Consider the following 21263-nt stretch of genomic DNA (forward strand, 5'->3'; position numbering starts at 1 on the left):
TATCTCTTATGGATATCCCACAATAACATTTTTTTGTCATTTACTTTTTACGACAAATAATGGCTAATTTTCGAAGCGATTTTAACCAATACAGCATTAATCCTTATCCAATTAAATACCTTAAATATATTTTTTATTTAATATAGATCTATATGGCCCTTTACTGCAAATGATTTAAATGAATATTTTCGAAGATATTACAGATTTAAAAATCGCGGTACGTAGCGTTTGCGGCGGTTCCGGCCGGCTTTTACTCTAAGTTAACGCGTGCGGGTCACGGGCAGTAATGAATAAATCAAAACTACTGGATCGATTTTAATCATTTTTTCAGTGAATGACATAGGCTATAATTATATTTTATACCCGTGCGAAGCCGGAGCGGGTCGCTAGTAAATAATAATGGCTCTTCAGAAATCGGTAAGCTCAGAATAAGTTCGAATACCCCCATATTATTTCCTCCGGGTACTGCGTAAAGAAGAAACTTCTTTCTGCACTATATATTTTCTGGCATTGATTGTCTCCATTTAAAATATATTCCTCTATCTTTCTATTTTGCTTTCCACTTACACGAGTCTATGTCAATACACCGACAGCATCTGCAAAAGTATACTTTGGATAACGACATCGGTACAATTTTAGCTTTAATTTAATGACCTTGAAAGTTTGAAAATTTAGAAATAATTATAAGGTTTGAGAAGCGAAGGACGTAAGGACGTGAAGAAGTTCGCGGTATAAGAAAAATATATCTAAAAATATAATTACAGTTGCCGCGGCAAAAACTGGTCAATTGCAGACTACAGCTGCGCGCAAATTGTCCGTCTGTGCATTGACATTTACGATCGAAGAAAAAATTGCAAACATACGTACGTTAAACAGTAATTTTTTTATTAGTGACTTGTTAAAAATACTCGTTTTTGTGGAAAAAAAAAACGAAGTTCTAAAAATTGTGCTTATAGTCGTTAAATTTTTAAAGATATATATATACTTTTTTATTAAACTAGCTGACCCAGCTATCTTTGTGCCACTATATATTTTTTTTTGTGAATTATCGCTTTATTTTTTCTTCCAAACCATGCCCTGAAAATAACGAACACAAAAAAGAATTATCCAATGTGGTGCAGTCGCTTGGAAGTTATGCGCGAACAAACATTTCTGTGATTCAAAGATAAATCTTTGCGATTATAGATGAATATTGGGCAATGGTTTTGAGATAAGGCCCAAATGTTTGAGAATTTAAATTTCGAAGAATGAATTCAAATCCAGTTTTTTCGTAATACATGTCTAGCAACAGACTTTCGTCATTATTTATATTTTAGTTTTGTTTTTTTGTTTTTTTTTGGTTTATTCATCTAATTTAAAGGACTATTTATGTTTTTTTCGTGTATCTAAATTAAGATGTAAGTACTATATTTAGTACCAAACGTTAATATATTAGTTACAAAACAAGAACTTGAAAAGGTACCTTTTCAAGTTTTTGTTCTATATTATATATTTCTATATATACATATGATTATACATAAACATAAACAAATAGTGCTAGGGTCAGCAAGCGAGCCTCAGCACTTTCATCGACATTACCATCATTCTTTAACGAAGCTCTGTGTGATTCATACGTTCACATAATTTCATTATTATTTACGATTTTTATCCGTGCCGGTCATCGGGTTATCTGTGACATAAAACAATATATAGTTTTTTAATAATGGTGGAGAATCAGTGTAAGGCTAGGCCAGTGAAAGCTTACATAATGAGTGATTTATTGAAAAAGTTCGATTCGCAGGCGACTAGTGATGTAGTTAAATTAGCGATTGCAGTCGTCGGTTTTTATGTTGGCCTGTTTTATTGTAAGTATATTTTAAATATATTTTTTATGTACATAATATTGAATCTAGGATTTTTTTTTATAAAAAAATTTTTATGGAAAAGACGTGTTGTAACGATTTTGTAAATTAATGTTGTGATTCGTATTATCTGGATTATTTTTATTATTATTATTATTATTAGACCAGAAATATGGTAATAAACAGATAAATACTTATATAGACGGGTTATTAGTTTACTTTTCACTGCAGTCCATGATTCAATTACAATTTGTACAAATATTTTAATATAATATTTTGTTTCGAGATGGAAGTATACTATTTTTATGTTAATTTAATTATGGATTTTGTAACTTTTTTTATCATATTTTCTAATAAAATTTATAATAAGTAATATTTTTGTTCACTTTCTATATTTCTATACCAATAATTCTTCATTCGAGATTATTGTACAGGGCTCTTATTTGCTTAATTTTTAATACATTATTGTCTTTGTATTAAATAAAAATAAATTAAAAATGGCGACTAACGCTACTGTTAATTGTTAATCATGCTTAGGTACTTATTCTTCTTAAGTTTTCGGTATTCGATTCGGAATAATTGTTTTTTCTTTAGTATCTATAAACTTTTTTTATAATTTTTTATATCTACTAACTTATCGAAATATTTCATCAATTATTCTTTTTTAACATAACCGCAAAAAACATGACGTGTTGAAGATATGTGGAAGCGTATTAAGTAGCATGTTATGTGTATCTGGGTCCCCGCTCGTAGGTACAGTGTATAACTGCACTGTAAGAACCTGTGATTTTCCCACTGTCTGGAATGGACCTTTTGTCCCATTGACAAGAAGAATCGGATCTCGATCCGCTATTGTACTGTAAATAAAATCGACAGTGTTAATGAAGAAAAAAACATTGTCTTTCTATCTACAAGACTAACTTATTATAGGAACATATCACTATATGGGAACGGTGCTATTTAGCTGTGTTCTTCTGTAGAGATGGGTTACTCACTCAGTTGGGTTTAGATTTTGGGCCTTTGTCATTATTTATATTTTAGTTACATTAATTTTTTTTGTGATATTCATCTAATTTTAAGGGCTATTTAAGTTGTTTTTTTTTTCGTGTATCTAAGTTCAGACGTCATAGTAAATTTAAAGTACTATATTTAGTACAAATATTAGTTTTTATGTTAATATATTAGTTATTCAGATTTTGGGCAAAATGTTTCCTGCCTGCCTGCCCAACGTGGTGACTATGGACACCACAGTCATATGAGTTCACGTCATTTTTGGCGCGAACTTGTGGAGGCCTATGTCTAGCAGTGGGCTGAAGTGATGAGTGATGTTTCCTACTTTACCCTGCATTTCCTGCTGTCTTAATATAGTCTTTTTCAAATATTACTTTGTTAATTAAATCTTCTATATCGTTGAATTGTATGTACGTGCGTAACTTCCGAACAATCGCATCGAATAAGGTAATTCTTTTTTGTTCATTATTGTCAGGATTGAGGGCAAGTTGAAAAGTTGAAGAAAAAATCGATATAGTCATTTTTAAAAAATATAGCGGTATGTTGTTCGCCTGGCCAATCAGTTAAAAAAAAAAGATTATAAAATATTAAAACATAACAATAATATAATATTGTGAAATGTTTTTGTTAAAAATTTGACTCATCCTTGAGATTCATCTCACGCGTTAATTGTCCTCATTATTTTCGAAAGTTATGAGAAATATCCTCACAATAATAACAACAAAAAGGCACCGTTGCCTTTTTGATGTATTATCCACACAAAAATTAAAACAAATGACTTGTGTAGTTATGTTTTGTTCGTTTTTCTTTGTATCAGTAAATTGGCTCGAATATCTTGAAGTTATCTTCATCTGCTTTATTTTATTCCTACTATTAGTTCACATTCTTCTTACAGAAATATATCATACATATCTTGTTCAAAATTTAAATCTTCTATCTATTTTTATTGCTATTGTTATAATATTATTATTCTATTAAATTAAAGCAGGCAACGATTGCGTTACCAAAGCATAGACATGGTTTGCATGCAACGAAAGTGAATTAATAAAACTTTAATTACGAAATGTATGTTGTCATTAATTTTTGTAAAAAACTATAATACGTTATTAATTATTAATTATACATTATTATTATTAAATTATATAAAACAATTAAACTATTAAAAACATACAAAAAATATGGCCATATCGCCCTGAATTACAATGCAAATAAAAATGAATAGCTATAATGTGTAGCTAAGCGCTAAACGGTTGATCGAGTGAACCAAATTTAGCCGTTTTCTTTAGTTAGTAGTGTACTACTACTACTTTGTAGGAGGTTCTTATGGAATAAACATTTAAGGAATTAAAAAGATCCCTACTAAGTAAAGAAAATTTATACATTAAAAACGTCTGTCGGGTCAAAAAGTCGTTATTAAAATAAAATTTTATTTAATACATTTTTTGACTTGCGGTTTGTTCTTTTTTTATGATTAATTATTGTTTTAAATGGAACAAGTTGACCTTAGTTTTATTGACTTTAGTTTTTTTTTTAATATTATTTGTTAGTAGGTTAACGACATAAATAAGACGTAGTAAGCCTTGTTTATTATAAAAATATTGTATTAACAAACACCATAACAATGTTTTCATTTGATCTGCTTGTCGTAACCAACCACAGATTCCTAGATTTCAGTCATTACAAGTATATCCTATTATTTCTAGACAATACCGCAAACTAATTTCATAATGATTGATTTAACCGACTTACGCGATCAAAAGGAGGGTATTGTCTTTCCGTAACCGAGTTCGAAATCGTTCTACATAATATTTCAACAACACTGAATATTGTTTTATCTGTCAATAATTTCCTCATTTTGATGTCTATCTGATAATTATTGTTTGTTCTCAAACAAGAAATAAATCGATTTCAAATTAATTCGACAAGTAATAAAATGATAATATTAATTATATTAAATTATAAATAAATTAATATCTATGACATACACACACGGTGGTCAGTTTCTACGGTAAACAAGTTAATGCTTGTGTTACAGGTAACAGCCGACTGATATATCTATATATTTTTTTTTCTATAAATACATAGAAATAATACTTGTATATAAATAAATACGTATATCACTTTCAGACTCGAGGCGTAATCAAGGTCAATGCAAACTGCACCAATAGGTGTAGTCAAATTAAACACTATATATAGTAGGAGAGCTGGTATCAATTTTTGGGTAGGTATTTGAGGCAAGCTGAGAAGTTATCACATACCTCTCCTAGTATACCCCAACATGAAACTGCAGACCTTGCCGGTGAGTAGCGGGGCTACTAATCAACTCCTGAACAAAAGTTGGTGCCAGCTCTCGGACTCATATAATTTATAAGCCATAATTATATCGGTAGTTTTAGTTTTGTTTCAAACCTGTCTTTTGCAAAAAAAAAAAAACAATTACAACGAAAAATCGTCTCTTCTAGTGGTATTCTCATCCAGTCTCATTCTTGGCGCTAAACTGAAAAAAAAAAAAAATATATATATATATATTATGGTTTTTAAGTCTTTTTACATTTAATTGTGTCAGTAGATCGCTAAAGTCAGCGAAATCACGTCGTCGCGTACGTGGAAACAATCGTACAATCGTTTTAATGTTTATTAATTATGCAATTATTTTCATTCTGCTGACGCGGTGCGGTGTTTTAAGGGGAAAACGAATAGTGATATTTTGATTGAAAAAAAAACTCAAATATTAATAAATGAATTTTGTTCTGTGTATGTGTATGTGGATTTATGAATGTTTCTATTATCTATTTATCGTTAGTCTGTCGTATCACATTGTAACATTAAAGTATAATTCGAAAATACTGGTTTTACTACGAATATGAATGTGTAGCACACGGTCGTTGGTTCCTAAGGGGTAGATTCGAGGCGTGAATCGAGTCCACGATTCCAGAGCGAAAAGCAACTTCCCTATCAACTGTGCCAATGGGTCAATCTGTTTCATAGGTTTTATCAACATCATATATATTAATACGCTAAGGTTAAGATGTTTGCCACCCTTTTTAGAAAAAAACCTCATATTTACTCCACATAAATTACATACCATTTTATAGATAAATGCTTGCTCTACCGGCATTCACTTCTAAAGAATTTAAACTGTATAAACAGGAAGGTTAGGTATACGTTAAGAAGAAGGAAGGCTGTTTTTTTCCTCAAATCAACGCGGGTGAAACCGCAAATAATCAGATTCTTTGTGATGACAGCCCTATATCCACGAATTCTAGGCGCTTGTGCCTTTTTTTGACATCAGTAATTTGTATTCTGCTTATCTGTGGGCTTTGCATATGATTATACTATTAGTTAGGGAACCATCAATATATCATCTCCTTTACCCTAAGGTTGCCTGGAAGAGATTACTTCGTAGCGATAAGGTTTTGTTTTTGTACACATTTGTACTGATTATTGTTAATGTTACCTACTTTTTCTTGGCGTAAAATAAAATGTTATTAGTTCTTGTTAAGAGATCACAAGTCCGAAACTTCGTTGCGAAATTTAGAACGTGGTCTGACGGTGACGATAGTGAGGACTTAATCTTTTAGTTCAACTGCGGGTAGGAGAATACAAGTAATTCTCCTACCATAGTAACGATGAGGTGGGTATACTAGCTCGTTGAGACCCGCACGCATGTCACCCGTGGTATACTGCCAATATATCAACAAAACTGACACGGCTGACTCGAAATCTTGTTTGGTACTTGGTAGATAATATGAGGTGTCTAGCAAGCGAGATACATTCTGTATTTACTAATTATATTCTAAGCCTAACGTTATTACAGCATTTTAGTGTTTCTTCTTGAAGCCTAAAAACTCAAATAAGGATGTAATAATTAATAGCATCCTGTTGATACAACACTTTTCCTATCACTTTCATTCGAACGAAACAGAAAGTAAAATACAACTTGTTTATATAATATTTTTAGTTTTTTATAACAACACTAGATGTGCCCCGCGGTTTCAGTCATGTTAATTTAAGAAAAAATAGGTACTAGAATATTATATAGCCTATAGCCTTCCTTGATAAATGGGCTAACTAACACTGAAATTATTTTTCAAACCGGACCAGTAGTTCCTGAGATTAACGCGTACAAACAAACAATCAAACACTTCAGCTTTATAATATTAGTATAGATGGTGAAAGTAGATTGATTTGTAAATTGCACGATGGATAGACTTCAAGGAAAAATATCCGGGCTAAAAACAAATATATTTTACATATTAAAAAAATATATTTAATGAAATCAGATACGATGAATTAAAAAAAAACTTGATTTTTTTTTATCATAAGAATTAATTTATTTTATTAATATGTTTATTGAAATATAAATGTGAACGCGCAATTTGCACACAGCTTTATTTAATTTACTTATAGTCTTTTGCCCGCGGCTATCTACGCCTGTCAACAATTTTCTTTTAGCGTAATAATATTTATTTGCCTGAGGGATGAATTTATTTTTAAGAAAAACTAACAGCCCGGACAGATTTCGTTCTTTCAAAAGTTCATAGTAAAATTCAATTTTTTTTTTTGTATTAAAACCTTCCGTAGGCCTTAAGGAACATAAAAAAAGGTAAATTAGCCAAATTGGTCGAGCCATTGTCGAGATATGCGCTTAGCAACATTCATTTTTATTTATATAGATAATTGAGAATTTTAAATGTACCTTACCTTAAAAAATACACAATCGTTTAATTATTATGCAATGTTATGAAATTTAATATCATAATTAAAATGCGGATGTCTAATTTCAAGCCACAAACAAAAAAGACCTGCCCAGCGTGGTGACTATGGGCAACAAACATGAGGTCACTCCATGCTTGACGCGAACTTGTCCTATGTCCAGCAGTGGACTGCGATAGGCTGATGTGATGATGATGATGATGATGATGATGATGTCTAATTTCAAATTTGGTCTTGTTTGTGAAACAACAATAAATATGTAGTACAACAAACACATTTATTCAATTAATAATTTTGTAACCGCCAGTGCGGTGAAGCATACAGTATCGTGTGTGAACATGATCAAAACGTGTACCTAATATTAGAGCACTGCAGGATGATAATATACATTTCAATGGTTACGAGTGTAAATGTTTAGAAAAAATATATTTAAATGAATTGATAAAATAGTAGTTCTAAGCACTGATAATTTATGTTTACTTAGTAGGCAATAGTAACTGTGAATCTTCAGCTACTTAGATTATTGACCAGTTTGACATTTTTGCTTTTTTTTAAAGTAAAACTTTCTTACTCACGCTTGACTTGGAAAGTAAAGGTGGTAAATGATGAGAGCGTTACAAATAGTGTGATCGGGTGAGGTGAACGGAAGTTGAGTTTGAGAGAATATTAGTAAAGATAGAAAGAGAGAGAGACTTACGTTTTGTATATTACTGTAGCGGCAAGTAAAGGAGTTTTACTTCAATCGTGTGGTCCAAAGGACATTCTTTTTTTACTGCCTTTATGGTGAGATTTTGTGTGTTTTACACTGTAGTGTAAATAGTAAAGTACTTTCAAAGTCAATTCACTAGTTATTTTTTTTGTAGTGTGTTTGCGTAATAAATCTCCTGAGAAGTTTTGGTTTTAGAGTTTTTGTAGTTGTTACGTTATATAACTTTCAGTTTTATTGTTGATTCGGTGTTGATATGTATCCAGTTATCGTAAGGTGACATATTTGCTTGTTGACCTCCTGTTTTTGTATATTTAAGTAATATTAATACACACATACAATTCTAACTCTACAAGTGTGTCACTATCTCATTAATAAAACAAACACTCTCCTTGAACTCGAGAAAAAAATAACAAAGCGGTCACTTTCAATGTCAACGCTTATCATCTTATCTTGGTAACTATACTATACATAACAGATTGTCACCTCCCACTTTTGAGCAAGCTCTCTTTTTAAACGACTTCAAAAAAGGAGGAGGATATATCTATGTATATCTGTTTATCATATATCCGTTTTTGATAATTCTTTTTTTGTTGGAAAGGAGATATCCTAAGTGTGGTACCATGATAAGGAAACTAGGATCTGATGATGGGATCCCAGAGAAATCGAGGAAAACCCTCAAAATCCGCAAAATTTTTACTGGGTGTACCGATTTTGATGATTTTTAATTTAATCGAAAGCCGATGTTTATCACGTGGTCACATTTAAATTTCATCGAGATCTGTTTACAACTTTTGGAGTAATCTTTGATAACTTAACTATTTTTTCGTCTACCTACATTGTATTACTTGTCGTTGTAATTGAAGTCGATTTTTTTTGTCAGCAAACACAGTTATTGACCAAGCTCTCTCTTATGCCTCCTATAATTGAAGCTTTGTCAGCTGTGATATTAATTAATTTATGGATAGTTCAGAGCTTCATCAGAAATAATTTAAATAGTTCACAGTTATACTATCCCGAGTAGAAATTTTTTCGTCTTCCTTAGAAGGACCGGACCAGGCATGCCTGATCAGGACTAGGGATAAGGCATGTAACGCAGATGATTGGTCTAGACCTGATCAGGATGAGATGAGATTTCCAGATCAGGAAATCTTATCTCATCCTGATCAGCCGGTTTGGTTCGGTCCTTTTAAAAAATACGTAAATTTTTTAAAAGGACCAAGGAGATTTTTGTACACAAGTTTGTAATTCTATTAATTTACTATTAATTAATATTATTATTTGGACATACAAAAAAGTATACAAGATCAGTCAGAAAAGTATACAAAACTTTTTTGGTTTTAAATCAACAACTTTGACACCATCTCAGCTGTTGAAATTCTTAATATCAAATTTACAGAATCAATTTTAAATTTCGAATTACAAAAGCTCTATGCCAATTGAGGGTATATCCAAATTTGTAATTTATGTGTTAAAATATGTTAGAGAATAGAAGAAGAGGTACGGAATAAGAATCGTTAAAATAAAGTCTGATAAACAAATAATGTACAGTGGCGTGCAAAGGTTTTGGGCCACCCTGTTTTTTCAATGCAATTAATTTAATATTCTCTATTTATGAGACATGAATGTTCGTGTGTTTTGGCACTTTTGCAAAAATAAAAGTAATTATTGAAAAATTTCTATAGAAATCTTTAGAATTGTTGTGATTTGAAACTCGAAAGACGATCACGCGTCTCGATAAATAAACTAACACAATAAATATATTACGAGAAGGGAATGAGATAGACTACATTAGCGGTTATTATTATTATCATTATACAGTATATCGATGAAAAAAATCTTTCGTGCGCTACTTTTCAGAAGTTGCACTTCTGCCGTGTGTGAATTGCACCACACACTTTGTATATAAATATAATATATGTAATGTGTAATAAATAATACATATGTAATCGAACTATAATCAAACTTTTGAGCTGAAAGAAGGCCAACTGTGTAAAGGGGCTAGCGTAAGTAATACCTAGTCTAGGATCCAAAATTTCATAAAATGTCGCGTTAAATCCGTGTCATAGATTTCATTTACTTATTGTTAATGTATTGAGAAATTACCATTACGACAAAATAAGATGATATCACGTTATCGTCCCTCGTGTCTATGTTCGAGATAGGATCACATGATTTATTGTGATTTGTAAAGCATCTCGAAAATTATCTGTGTTTTTCGCAGACTTAGGGTTGAGTTATCATTTCAATCTAAAATCCTGTCGGTAATAACAGTATAAATAATAACTATTTGTTCTCAAACAAAAAAAAAAAAAGAGAAATTCAATTTACATCGACAAATAGGTTTAGTACGAAGCATATTATTAAGAATAACTCAAAATTTACTCATCAGATCTCACACAAATTAACACCTTTCGATAAATAAAGAATCACTAAATTGGTACACCTATTAAAAAATTATGAGCCTAACAAAAAAAAAAAAAAAAAATACAGTCGAATTGAAAACCAACTCCTTTTTTGAGTTCCGTGAAAAAACTCCAAAACTGTTGGATCAATTTAAAAAAAAAAATCATTCAACAGTAGAACGATTCAATTTCGTTATCAGTAACAGAGGCTATATTTTTTGGCCGAGAAAACTATGTAAGGTATCTGAATATAGGTTTATTTTATTTTTGGTTTTCTAAATTAATATTTTACTATTACTTTTATTATAAAACTGAAAATTTAGTTTCGAGTCAGGGTGGGGCAAGCGCCCCACCTTGCCTTACTGTGGGTACGCCCATGCCATTGCCTAATTACAATCGACAATTCAACAACTGTGTTCTTAATTTCTATTTCAATTTAAAACTATAAATTATCTTGTCTGTCTACGACACTAGAGTCACCAATATATGTAATTCATTAAAAAAAAAAATTATTACTTTCTTTCTCTTTTCTTTGTTTCGAACATATTGCACCAAAAAATGTTGTATGGCTTCTTTAGCACCATAAACGTGACAGTCAATGGCTTTGTTTTAAAAGGAGAAATCCGAAGAATCACATTGTCTGGGTACCTAATCCATGCGTCTAAGACCGCGGGCATAAAGCTAGTATTCTATATTGACTTTAATAATTGGATAATATGATAAGAACATTCTGAATGCATATAATCGGTTTTCAGAAACTTCCAGTAATCAATAATGTAAGTGTTTTTAAACATTGATAACATAATGCTATTTTTATTATTATCATATGTATTCATTAATATAGATTTTTATGCAAAAACAATATGCATATTTATCTATATGTTTATATAAGAAAGTTTGACGATAACATCGGTGTTTTTATTAATAAAAAAAATCTTTTAATTGAAATTATACATTATGCAGCGTTAGTATCTTCGACTGTTACTAAAACACCACGGCACGAATTTGTTCACGAATTCGTCACGGCGGTGTTATCAGCGTTGGGGTCGGTGCTAACGCATTATTTTTAAAATTATTTTGTGTATCTTTTGTAGCTAATTTTTTATTATCTTAGAAGTAAATTTAACAGATACGATATATTTGACATATGTCAGTAACGGTCTCCGAGACTTCCCTGACAAACTCAATTGAAAAAATCTCCGACATGCAAATTTCACAAAGTGTGTATAGTTCTTTTTGCAATAGCCTATGTATTCGGTGATAACATATGTATTAGTACAAGTCTGTGACATATAAAGATTAATAGCAGTCACGTTTTAAATTTACACCGACTGCCGATGGTAAAATACTGTCGTAGTTTAGTAACCCTTCAGATATGCGTGTTTTTATGAGAATGTTTATCTTTATGGTTCTTCGTTGAAGCCCTACCTCAAGTAGGATATATTCTACTTAAAATCTGGACCAGCCTGGGGAAGTACTTTAACCTTGTAGAAGATAATAGCTAAATAATACTTACTAATGTTTTCAAGCAGTGTTGTGTTCCTGTGGTGGGTAAGGTGGCCAGAGCTACTGGGGAAGGTTGGGTAGGTCGTCAACTCTCTTGCGAGCGTCTTTAGGCTACGGTAACCGTTTACCATTAAGGTGAGTGGTAGGCTTGTTTGCCGACGTAGTATATAGGTATATAGTAAAAGAAGTCTCTTTCTCAGATTAGAAGGCGTATTTTTTTATGTCAAGGGAAATATTTGCTAAACCGCAGTGAGCATTATCCTAAGATTATTTTATTTCTCCTATGCCTATAGAAGCTATGTGGTTGCCGTGTGGTTACGGCATTAAGGAATATAGCCACCCCCTCTCTTCCCGTGGGTGTCGAAGAGGCGCCTGGCCAGCTGCCTTTTTAAGTTCCGAGGTGGTAGCGGAACTATGTTATCCCTTAGTCGCCTCTTACGACACCCACGGGAAGAGAGGGGTGGCTATATTCTTTAGTACCGTAGCTACACAGTACCACAACGCTGACTTACTGTCTTTTAAATATTGTTATTAACTTAAGGTTGTTAGATAACACTGGATAATTTTGTTATTATAACTTATTGTTAGTTCTTTGAAAATGCCCCTTATGACGAAATAAAGGTTTTAATTTTGGAACGAAGTTCCTTATGGGGCGTTGCGGAGGGGTACCCTAGCCGGCAAAAAATGTCCCTAAAGTTAAAAAAAGCGTAAGATTTTTATGTATAGTCTATGTATGATGGCTATACAGTGTCTAATGTGTCTACGTCAAAATTTAAATCTTCTATCTATTTTTATTGCTATTGTTATAATATTATTATTCTATTAAATTAAAGCAGGCAACGATTGCGTTACCAAAGCATAGACATGGTTTGCATGCAACGAAAGTGAATTAATAAAACTTTAATTACGAAATGTATGTTGTCATTAATTTTTGTAAAAAACTATAATACGTTATTAATTATTAATTATACATTATTATTATTAAATTATATAAAACAATTAAACTATTAAAAACATACAAAAAATATGGCCATATCGCCCTGAATTACAATGCAAATAAAAATGAATAGCTATAATGTGTAGCTAAGCGCTAAACGGTTGATCGAGTGAACCAAATTTAGCCGTTTTCTTTAGTTAGTAGTGTACTACTACTACTTTGTAGGAGGTTCTTATGGAATAAACATTTAAGGAATTAAAAAGATCCCTACTAAGTAAAGAAAATTTATACATTAAAAACGTCTGTCGGGTCAAAAAGTCGTTATTAAAATAAAATTTTATTTAATACATTTTTTGACTTGCGGTTTGTTCTTTTTTTATGATTAATTATTGTTTTAAATGGAACAAGTTGACCTTAGTTTTATTGACTTTAGTTTTTTTTTTAATATTATTTGTTAGTAGGTTAACGACATAAATAAGACGTAGTAAGCCTTGTTTATTATAAAAATATTGTATTAACAAACACCATAACAATGTTTTCATTTGATCTGCTTGTCGTAACCAACCACAGATTCCTAGATTTCAGTCATTACAAGTATATCCTATTATTTCTAGACAATACCGCAAACTAATTTCATAATGATTGATTTAACCGACTTACGCGATCAAAAGGAGGGTATTGTCTTTCCGTAACCGAGTTCGAAATCGTTCTACATAATATTTCAACAACACTGAATATTGTTTTATCTGTCAATAATTTCCTCATTTTGATGTCTATCTGATAATTATTGTTTGTTCTCAAACAAGAAATAAATCGATTTCAAATTAATTCGACAAGTAATAAAATGATAATATTAATTATATTAAATTATAAATAAATTAATATCTATGACATACACACACGGTGGTCAGTTTCTACGGTAAACAAGTTAATGCTTGTGTTACAGGTAACAGCCGACTGATATATCTATATATTTTTTTTTCTATAAATACATAGAAATAATACTTGTATATAAATAAATACGTATATCACTTTCAGACTCGAGGCGTAATCAAGGTCAATGCAAACTGCACCAATAGGTGTAGTCAAATTAAACACTATATATAGTAGGAGAGCTGGTATCAATTTTTGGGTAGGTATTTGAGGCAAGCTGAGAAGTTATCACATACCTCTCCTAGTATACCCCAACATGAAACTGCAGACCTTGCCGGTGAGTAGCGGGGCTACTAATCAACTCCTGAACAAAAGTTGGTGCCAGCTCTCGGACTCATATAATTTATAAGCCATAATTATATCGGTAGTTTTAGTTTTGTTTCAAACCTGTCTTTTGCAAAAAAAAAAAAACAATTACAACGAAAAATCGTCTCTTCTAGTGGTATTCTCATCCAGTCTCATTCTTGGCGCTAAACTGAAAAAAAAAAAAAATATATATATATATATTATGGTTTTTAAGTCTTTTTACATTTAATTGTGTCAGTAGATCGCTAAAGTCAGCGAAATCACGTCGTCGCGTACGTGGAAACAATCGTACAATCGTTTTAATGTTTATTAATTATGCAATTATTTTCATTCTGCTGACGCGGTGCGGTGTTTTAAGGGGAAAACGAATAGTGATATTTTGATTGAAAAAAAAACTCAAATATTAATAAATGAATTTTGTTCTGTGTATGTGTATGTGGATTTATGAATGTTTCTATTATCTATTTATCGTTAGTCTGTCGTATCACATTGTAACATTAAAGTATAATTCGAAAATACTGGTTTTACTACGAATATGAATGTGTAGCACACGGTCGTTGGTTCCTAAGGGGTAGATTCGAGGCGTGAATCGAGTCCACGATTCCAGAGCGAAAAGCAACTTCCCTATCAACTGTGCCAATGGGTCAATCTGTTTCATAGGTTTTATCAACATCATATATATTAATACGCTAAGGTTAAGATGTTTGCCACCCTTTTTAGAAAAAAACCTCATATTTACTCCACATAAATTACATACCATTTTATAGATAAATGCTTGCTCTACCGGCATTCACTTCTAAAGAATTTAAACTGTATAAACAGGAAGGTTAGGTATACGTTAAGAAGAAGGAAGGCTGTTTTTTTCCTCAAATCAACGCGGGTGAAACCGCAAATAATCAGATTCTTTGTGATGACAGCCCTATATCCACGAATTCTAGGCGCTTGTGCCTTTTTTTGACATCAGTAATTTGTATTCTGCTTATCTGTGGGCTTTGCATATGATTATACTATTAGTTAGGGAACCATCAATATATCATCTCCTTTACCCTAAGGTTGCCTGGAAGAGATTACTTCGTAGCGATAAGGTTTTGTTTTTGTACACATTTGTACTGATTATTGTTAATGTTACCTACTTTTTCTTGGCGTAAAATAAAATGTTATTAGTTCTTGTTAAGAGATCACAAGTCCGAAACTTCGTTGCGAAATTTAGAACGTGGTCTGACGGTGACGATAGTGAGGACTTAATCTTTTAGTTCAACTGCGGGTAGGAGAATACAAGTAATTCTCCTACCATAGTAACGATGAGGTGGGTATACTAGCTCGTTGAGACCCGCACGCATGTCACCCGTGGTATACTGCCAATATATCAACAAAACTGACACGGCTGACTCGAAATCTTGTTTGGTACTTGGTAGATAATATGAGGTGTCTAGCAAGCGAGATACATTCTGTATTTACTAATTATATTCTAAGCCTAACGTTATTACAGCATTTTAGTGTTTCTTCTTGAAGCCTAAAAACTCAAATAAGGATGTAATAATTAATAGCATCCTGTTGATACAACACTTTTCCTATCACTTTCATTCGAACGAAACAGAAAGTAAAATACAACTTGTTTATATAATATTTTTAGTTTTTTATAACAACACTAGATGTGCCCCGCGGTTTCAGTCATGTTAATTTAAGAAAAAATAGGTACTAGAATATTATATAGCCTATAGCCTTCCTTGATAAATGGGCTAACTAACACTGAAATTATTTTTCAAACCGGACCAGTAGTTCCTGAGATTAACGCGTACAAACAAACAATCAAACACTTCAGCTTTATAATATTAGTATAGATGGTGAAAGTAGATTGATTTGTAAATTGCACGATGGATAGACTTCAAGGAAAAATATCCGGGCTAAAAACAAATATATTTTACATATTAAAAAAATATATTTAATGAAATCAGATACGATGAATTAAAAAAAAACTTGATTTTTTTTTATCATAAGAATTAATTTATTTTATTAATATGTTTATTGAAATATAAATGTGAACGCGCAATTTGCACACAGCTTTATTTAATTTACTTATAGTCTTTTGCCCGCGGCTATCTACGCCTGTCAACAATTTTCTTTTAGCGTAATAATATTTATTTGCCTGAGGGATGAATTTATTTTTAAGAAAAACTAACAGCCCGGACAGATTTCGTTCTTTCAAAAGTTCATAGTAAAATTCAATTTTTTTTTTTGTATTAAAACCTTCCGTAGGCCTTAAGGAACATAAAAAAAGGTAAATTAGCCAAATTGGTCGAGCCATTGTCGAGATATGCGCTTAGCAACATTCATTTTTATTTATATAGATAATTGAGAATTTTAAATGTACCTTACCTTAAAAAATACACAATCGTTTAATTATTATGCAATGTTATGAAATTTAATATCATAATTAAAATGCGGATGTCTAATTTCAAGCCACAAACAAAAAAGACCTGCCCAGCGTGGTGACTATGGGCAACAAACATGAGGTCACTCCATGCTTGACGCGAACTTGTCCTATGTCCAGCAGTGGACTGCGATAGGCTGATGTGATGATGATGATGATGATGATGATGATGTCTAATTTCAAATTTGGTCTTGTTTGTGAAACAACAATAAATATGTAGTACAACAAACACATTTATTCAATTAATAATTTTGTAACCGCCAGTGCGGTGAAGCATACAGTATCGTGTGTGAACATGATCAAAACGTGTACCTAATATTAGAGCACTGCAGGATGATAATATACATTTCAATGGTTACGAGTGTAAATGTTTAGAAAAAATATATTTAAATGAATTGATAAAATAGTAGTTCTAAGCACTGATAATTTATGTTTACTTAGTAGGCAATAGTAACTGTGAATCTTCAGCTACTTAGATTATTGACCAGTTTGACATTTTTGCTTTTTTTTAAAGTAAAACTTTCTTACTCACGCTTGACTTGGAAAGTAAAGGTGGTAAATGATGAGAGCGTTACAAATAGTGTGATCGGGTGAGGTGAACGGAAGTTGAGTTTGAGAGAATATTAGTAAAGATAGAAAGAGAGAGAGACTTACGTTTTGTATATTACTGTAGCGGCAAGTAAAGGAGTTTTACTTCAATCGTGTGGTCCAAAGGACATTCTTTTTTTACTGCCTTTATGGTGAGATTTTGTGTGTTTTACACTGTAGTGTAAATAGTAAAGTACTTTCAAAGTCAATTCACTAGTTATTTTTTTTGTAGTGTGTTTGCGTAATAAATCTCCTGAGAAGTTTTGGTTTTAGAGTTTTTGTAGTTGTTACGTTATATAACTTTCAGTTTTATTGTTGATTCGGTGTTGATATGTATCCAGTTATCGTAAGGTGACATATTTGCTTGTTGACCTCCTGTTTTTGTATATTTAAGTAATATTAATACACACATACAATTCTAACTCTACAAGTGTGTCACTATCTCATTAATAAAACAAACACTCTCCTTGAACTCGAGAAAAAAATAACAAAGCGGTCACTTTCAATGTCAACGCTTATCATCTTATCTTGGTAACTATACTATACATAACAGATTGTCACCTCCCACTTTTGAGCAAGCTCTCTTTTTAAACGACTTCAAAAAAGGAGGAGGATATATCTATGTATATCTGTTTATCATATATCCGTTTTTGATAATTCTTTTTTTGTTGGAAAGGAGATATCCTAAGTGTGGTACCATGATAAGGAAACTAGGATCTGATGATGGGATCCCAGAGAAATCGAGGAAAACCCTCAAAATCCGCAAAATTTTTACTGGGTGTACCGATTTTGATGATTTTTAATTTAATCGAAAGCCGATGTTTATCACGTGGTCACATTTAAATTTCATCGAGATCTGTTTACAACTTTTGGAGTAATCTTTGATAACTTAACTATTTTTTCGTCTACCTACATTGTATTACTTGTCGTTGTAATTGAAGTCGATTTTTTTTGTCAGCAAACACAGTTATTGACCAAGCTCTCTCTTATGCCTCCTATAATTGAAGCTTTGTCAGCTGTGATATTAATTAATTTATGGATAGTTCAGAGCTTCATCAGAAATAATTTAAATAGTTCACAGTTATACTATCCCGAGTAGAAATTTTTTCGTCTTCCTTAGAAGGACCGGACCAGGCATGCCTGATCAGGACTAGGGATAAGGCATGTAACGCAGATGATTGGTCTAGACCTGATCAGGATGAGATGAGATTTCCAGATCAGGAAATCTTATCTCATCCTGATCAGCCGGTTTGGTTCGGTCCTTTTAAAAAATACGTAAATTTTTTAAAAGGACCAAGGAGATTTTTGTACACAAGTTTGTAATTCTATTAATTTACTATTAATTAATATTATTATTTGGACATACAAAAAAGTATACAAGATCAGTCAGAAAAGTATACAAAACTTTTTTGGTTTTAAATCAACAACTTTGACACCATCTCAGCTGTTGAAATTCTTAATATCAAATTTACAGAATCAATTTTAAATTTCGAATTACAAAAGCTCTATGCCAATTGAGGGTATATCCAAATTTGTAATTTATGTGTTAAAATATGTTAGAGAATAGAAGAAGAGGTACGGAATAAGAATCGTTAAAATAAAGTCTGATAAACAAATAATGTACAGTGGCGTGCAAAGGTTTTGGGCCACCCTGTTTTTTCAATGCAATTAATTTAATATTCTCTATTTATGAGACATGAATGTTCGTGTGTTTTGGCACTTTTGCAAAAATAAAAGTAATTATTGAAAAATTTCTATAGAAATCTTTAGAATTGTTGTGATTTGAAACTCGAAAGACGATCACGCGTCTCGATAAATAAACTAACACAATAAATATATTACGAGAAGGGAATGAGATAGACTACATTAGCGGTTATTATTATTATCATTATACAGTATATCGATGAAAAAAATCTTTCGTGCGCTACTTTTCAGAAGTTGCACTTCTGCCGTGTGTGAATTGCACCACACACTTTGTATATAAATATAATATATGTAATGTGTAATAAATAATACATATGTAATCGAACTATAATCAAACTTTTGAGCTGAAAGAAGGCCAACTGTGTAAAGGGGCTAGCGTAAGTAATACCTAGTCTAGGATCCAAAATTTCATAAAATGTCGCGTTAAATCCGTGTCATAGATTTCATTTACTTATTGTTAATGTATTGAGAAATTACCATTACGACAAAATAAGATGATATCACGTTATCGTCCCTCGTGTCTATGTTCGAGATAGGATCACATGATTTATTGTGATTTGTAAAGCATCTCGAAAATTATCTGTGTTTTTCGCAGACTTAGGGTTGAGTTATCATTTCAATCTAAAATCCTGTCGGTAATAACAGTATAAATAATAACTATTTGTTCTCAAACAAAAAAAAAAAAAGAGAAATTCAATTTACATCGACAAATAGGTTTAGTACGAAGCATATTATTAAGAATAACTCAAAATTTACTCATCAGATCTCACACAAATTAACACCTTTCGATAAATAAAGAATCACTAAATTGGTACACCTATTAAAAAATTATGAGCCTAACAAAAAAAAAAAAAAAAAAAACAGTCGAATTGAAAACCAACTCCTTTTTTGAGTTCCGTGAAAAAACTCCAAAACTGTTGGATCAATTTAAAAAAAAAAATCATTCAACAGTAGAACGATTCAATTTCGTTATCAGTAACAGAGGCTATATTTTTTGGCCGAGAAAACTATGTAAGGTATCTGAATATAGGTTTATTTTATTTTTGGTTTTCTAAATTAATATTTTACTATTACTTTTATTATAAAACTGAAAATTTAGTTTCGAGTCAGGGTGGGGCAAGCGCCCCACCTTGCCTTACTGTGGGTACGCCCATGCCATTGCCTAATTACAATCGACAATTCAACAACTGTGTTCTTAATTTCTATTTCAATTTAAAACTATAAATTATCTTGTCTGTCTACGACACTAGAGTCACCAATATATGTAATTCATTAAAAAAAAAAATTATTACTTTCTTTCTCTTTTCTTTGTTTCGAACATATTGCACCAAAAAATGTTGTATGGCTTCTTTAGCACCATAAACGTGACAGTCAATGGCTTTGTTTTAAAAGGAGAAATCCGAAGAATCACATTGTCTGGGTACCTAATCCATGCGTCTAAGACCGCGGGCATAAAGCTAGTATTCTATATTGACTTTAATAATTGGATAATATGATAAGAACATTCTGAATGCATATAATCGGTTTTCAGAAACTTCCAGTAATCAATAATGTAAGTGTTTTTAAACATTGATAACATAATGCTATTTTTATTATTATCATATGTATTCATTAATATAGATTTTTATGCAAAAACAATATGCATATTTATCTATATGTTTATATAAGAAAGTTTGACGATAACATCGGTGTTTTTATTAATAAAAAAAATCTTTTAATTGAAATTATACATTATGCAGCGTTAGTATCTTCGACTGTTACTAAAACACCACGGCACGAATTTGTTCACGAATTCGTCACGGCGGTGTTATCAGCGTTGGGGTCGGTGCTAACGCATTATTTTTAAAATTATTTTGTGTATCTTTTGTAGCTAATTTTTTATTATCTTAGAAGTAAATTTAACAGATACGATATATTTGACATATGTCAGTAACGGTCTCCGAGACTTCCCTGACAAACTCAATTGAAAAAATCTCCGACATGCAAATTTCACAAAGTGTGTATAGTTCTTTTTGCAATAGCCTATGTATTCGGTGATAACATATGTATTAGTACAAGTCTGTGACATATAAAGATTAATAGCAGTCACGTTTTAAATTTACACCGACTGCCGATGGTAAAATACTGTCGTAGTTTAGTAACCCTTCAGATATGCGTGTTTTTATGAGAATGTTTATCT

General features: G+C 31.5%; 1 protein-coding gene across 1 annotated transcript in view; it reads left to right on the forward strand.

The window, feature by feature from the left end:
- Positions 1-1702: 1702 nt before the first annotated feature.
- LOC123665435 (transmembrane protein 68) overlaps positions 1703-21263 on the forward strand; it is a 41988-nt gene continuing 22427 nt past the window's right edge. Inside the window, exon 1 of the mRNA XM_045599743.1 lies at positions 1703-1844. Within this exon, the coding sequence (XP_045455699.1) occupies positions 1703-1844 (142 nt within the window). The remainder of the gene's footprint in view (positions 1845-21263) is intronic.

The sequence above is a fragment of the Melitaea cinxia genome, chromosome 24, assembly GCF_905220565.1.
Source record: "Melitaea cinxia chromosome 24, ilMelCinx1.1, whole genome shotgun sequence".
In the NCBI taxonomy this organism is placed as follows: Eukaryota; Metazoa; Arthropoda; class Insecta; order Lepidoptera; family Nymphalidae; genus Melitaea; species Melitaea cinxia.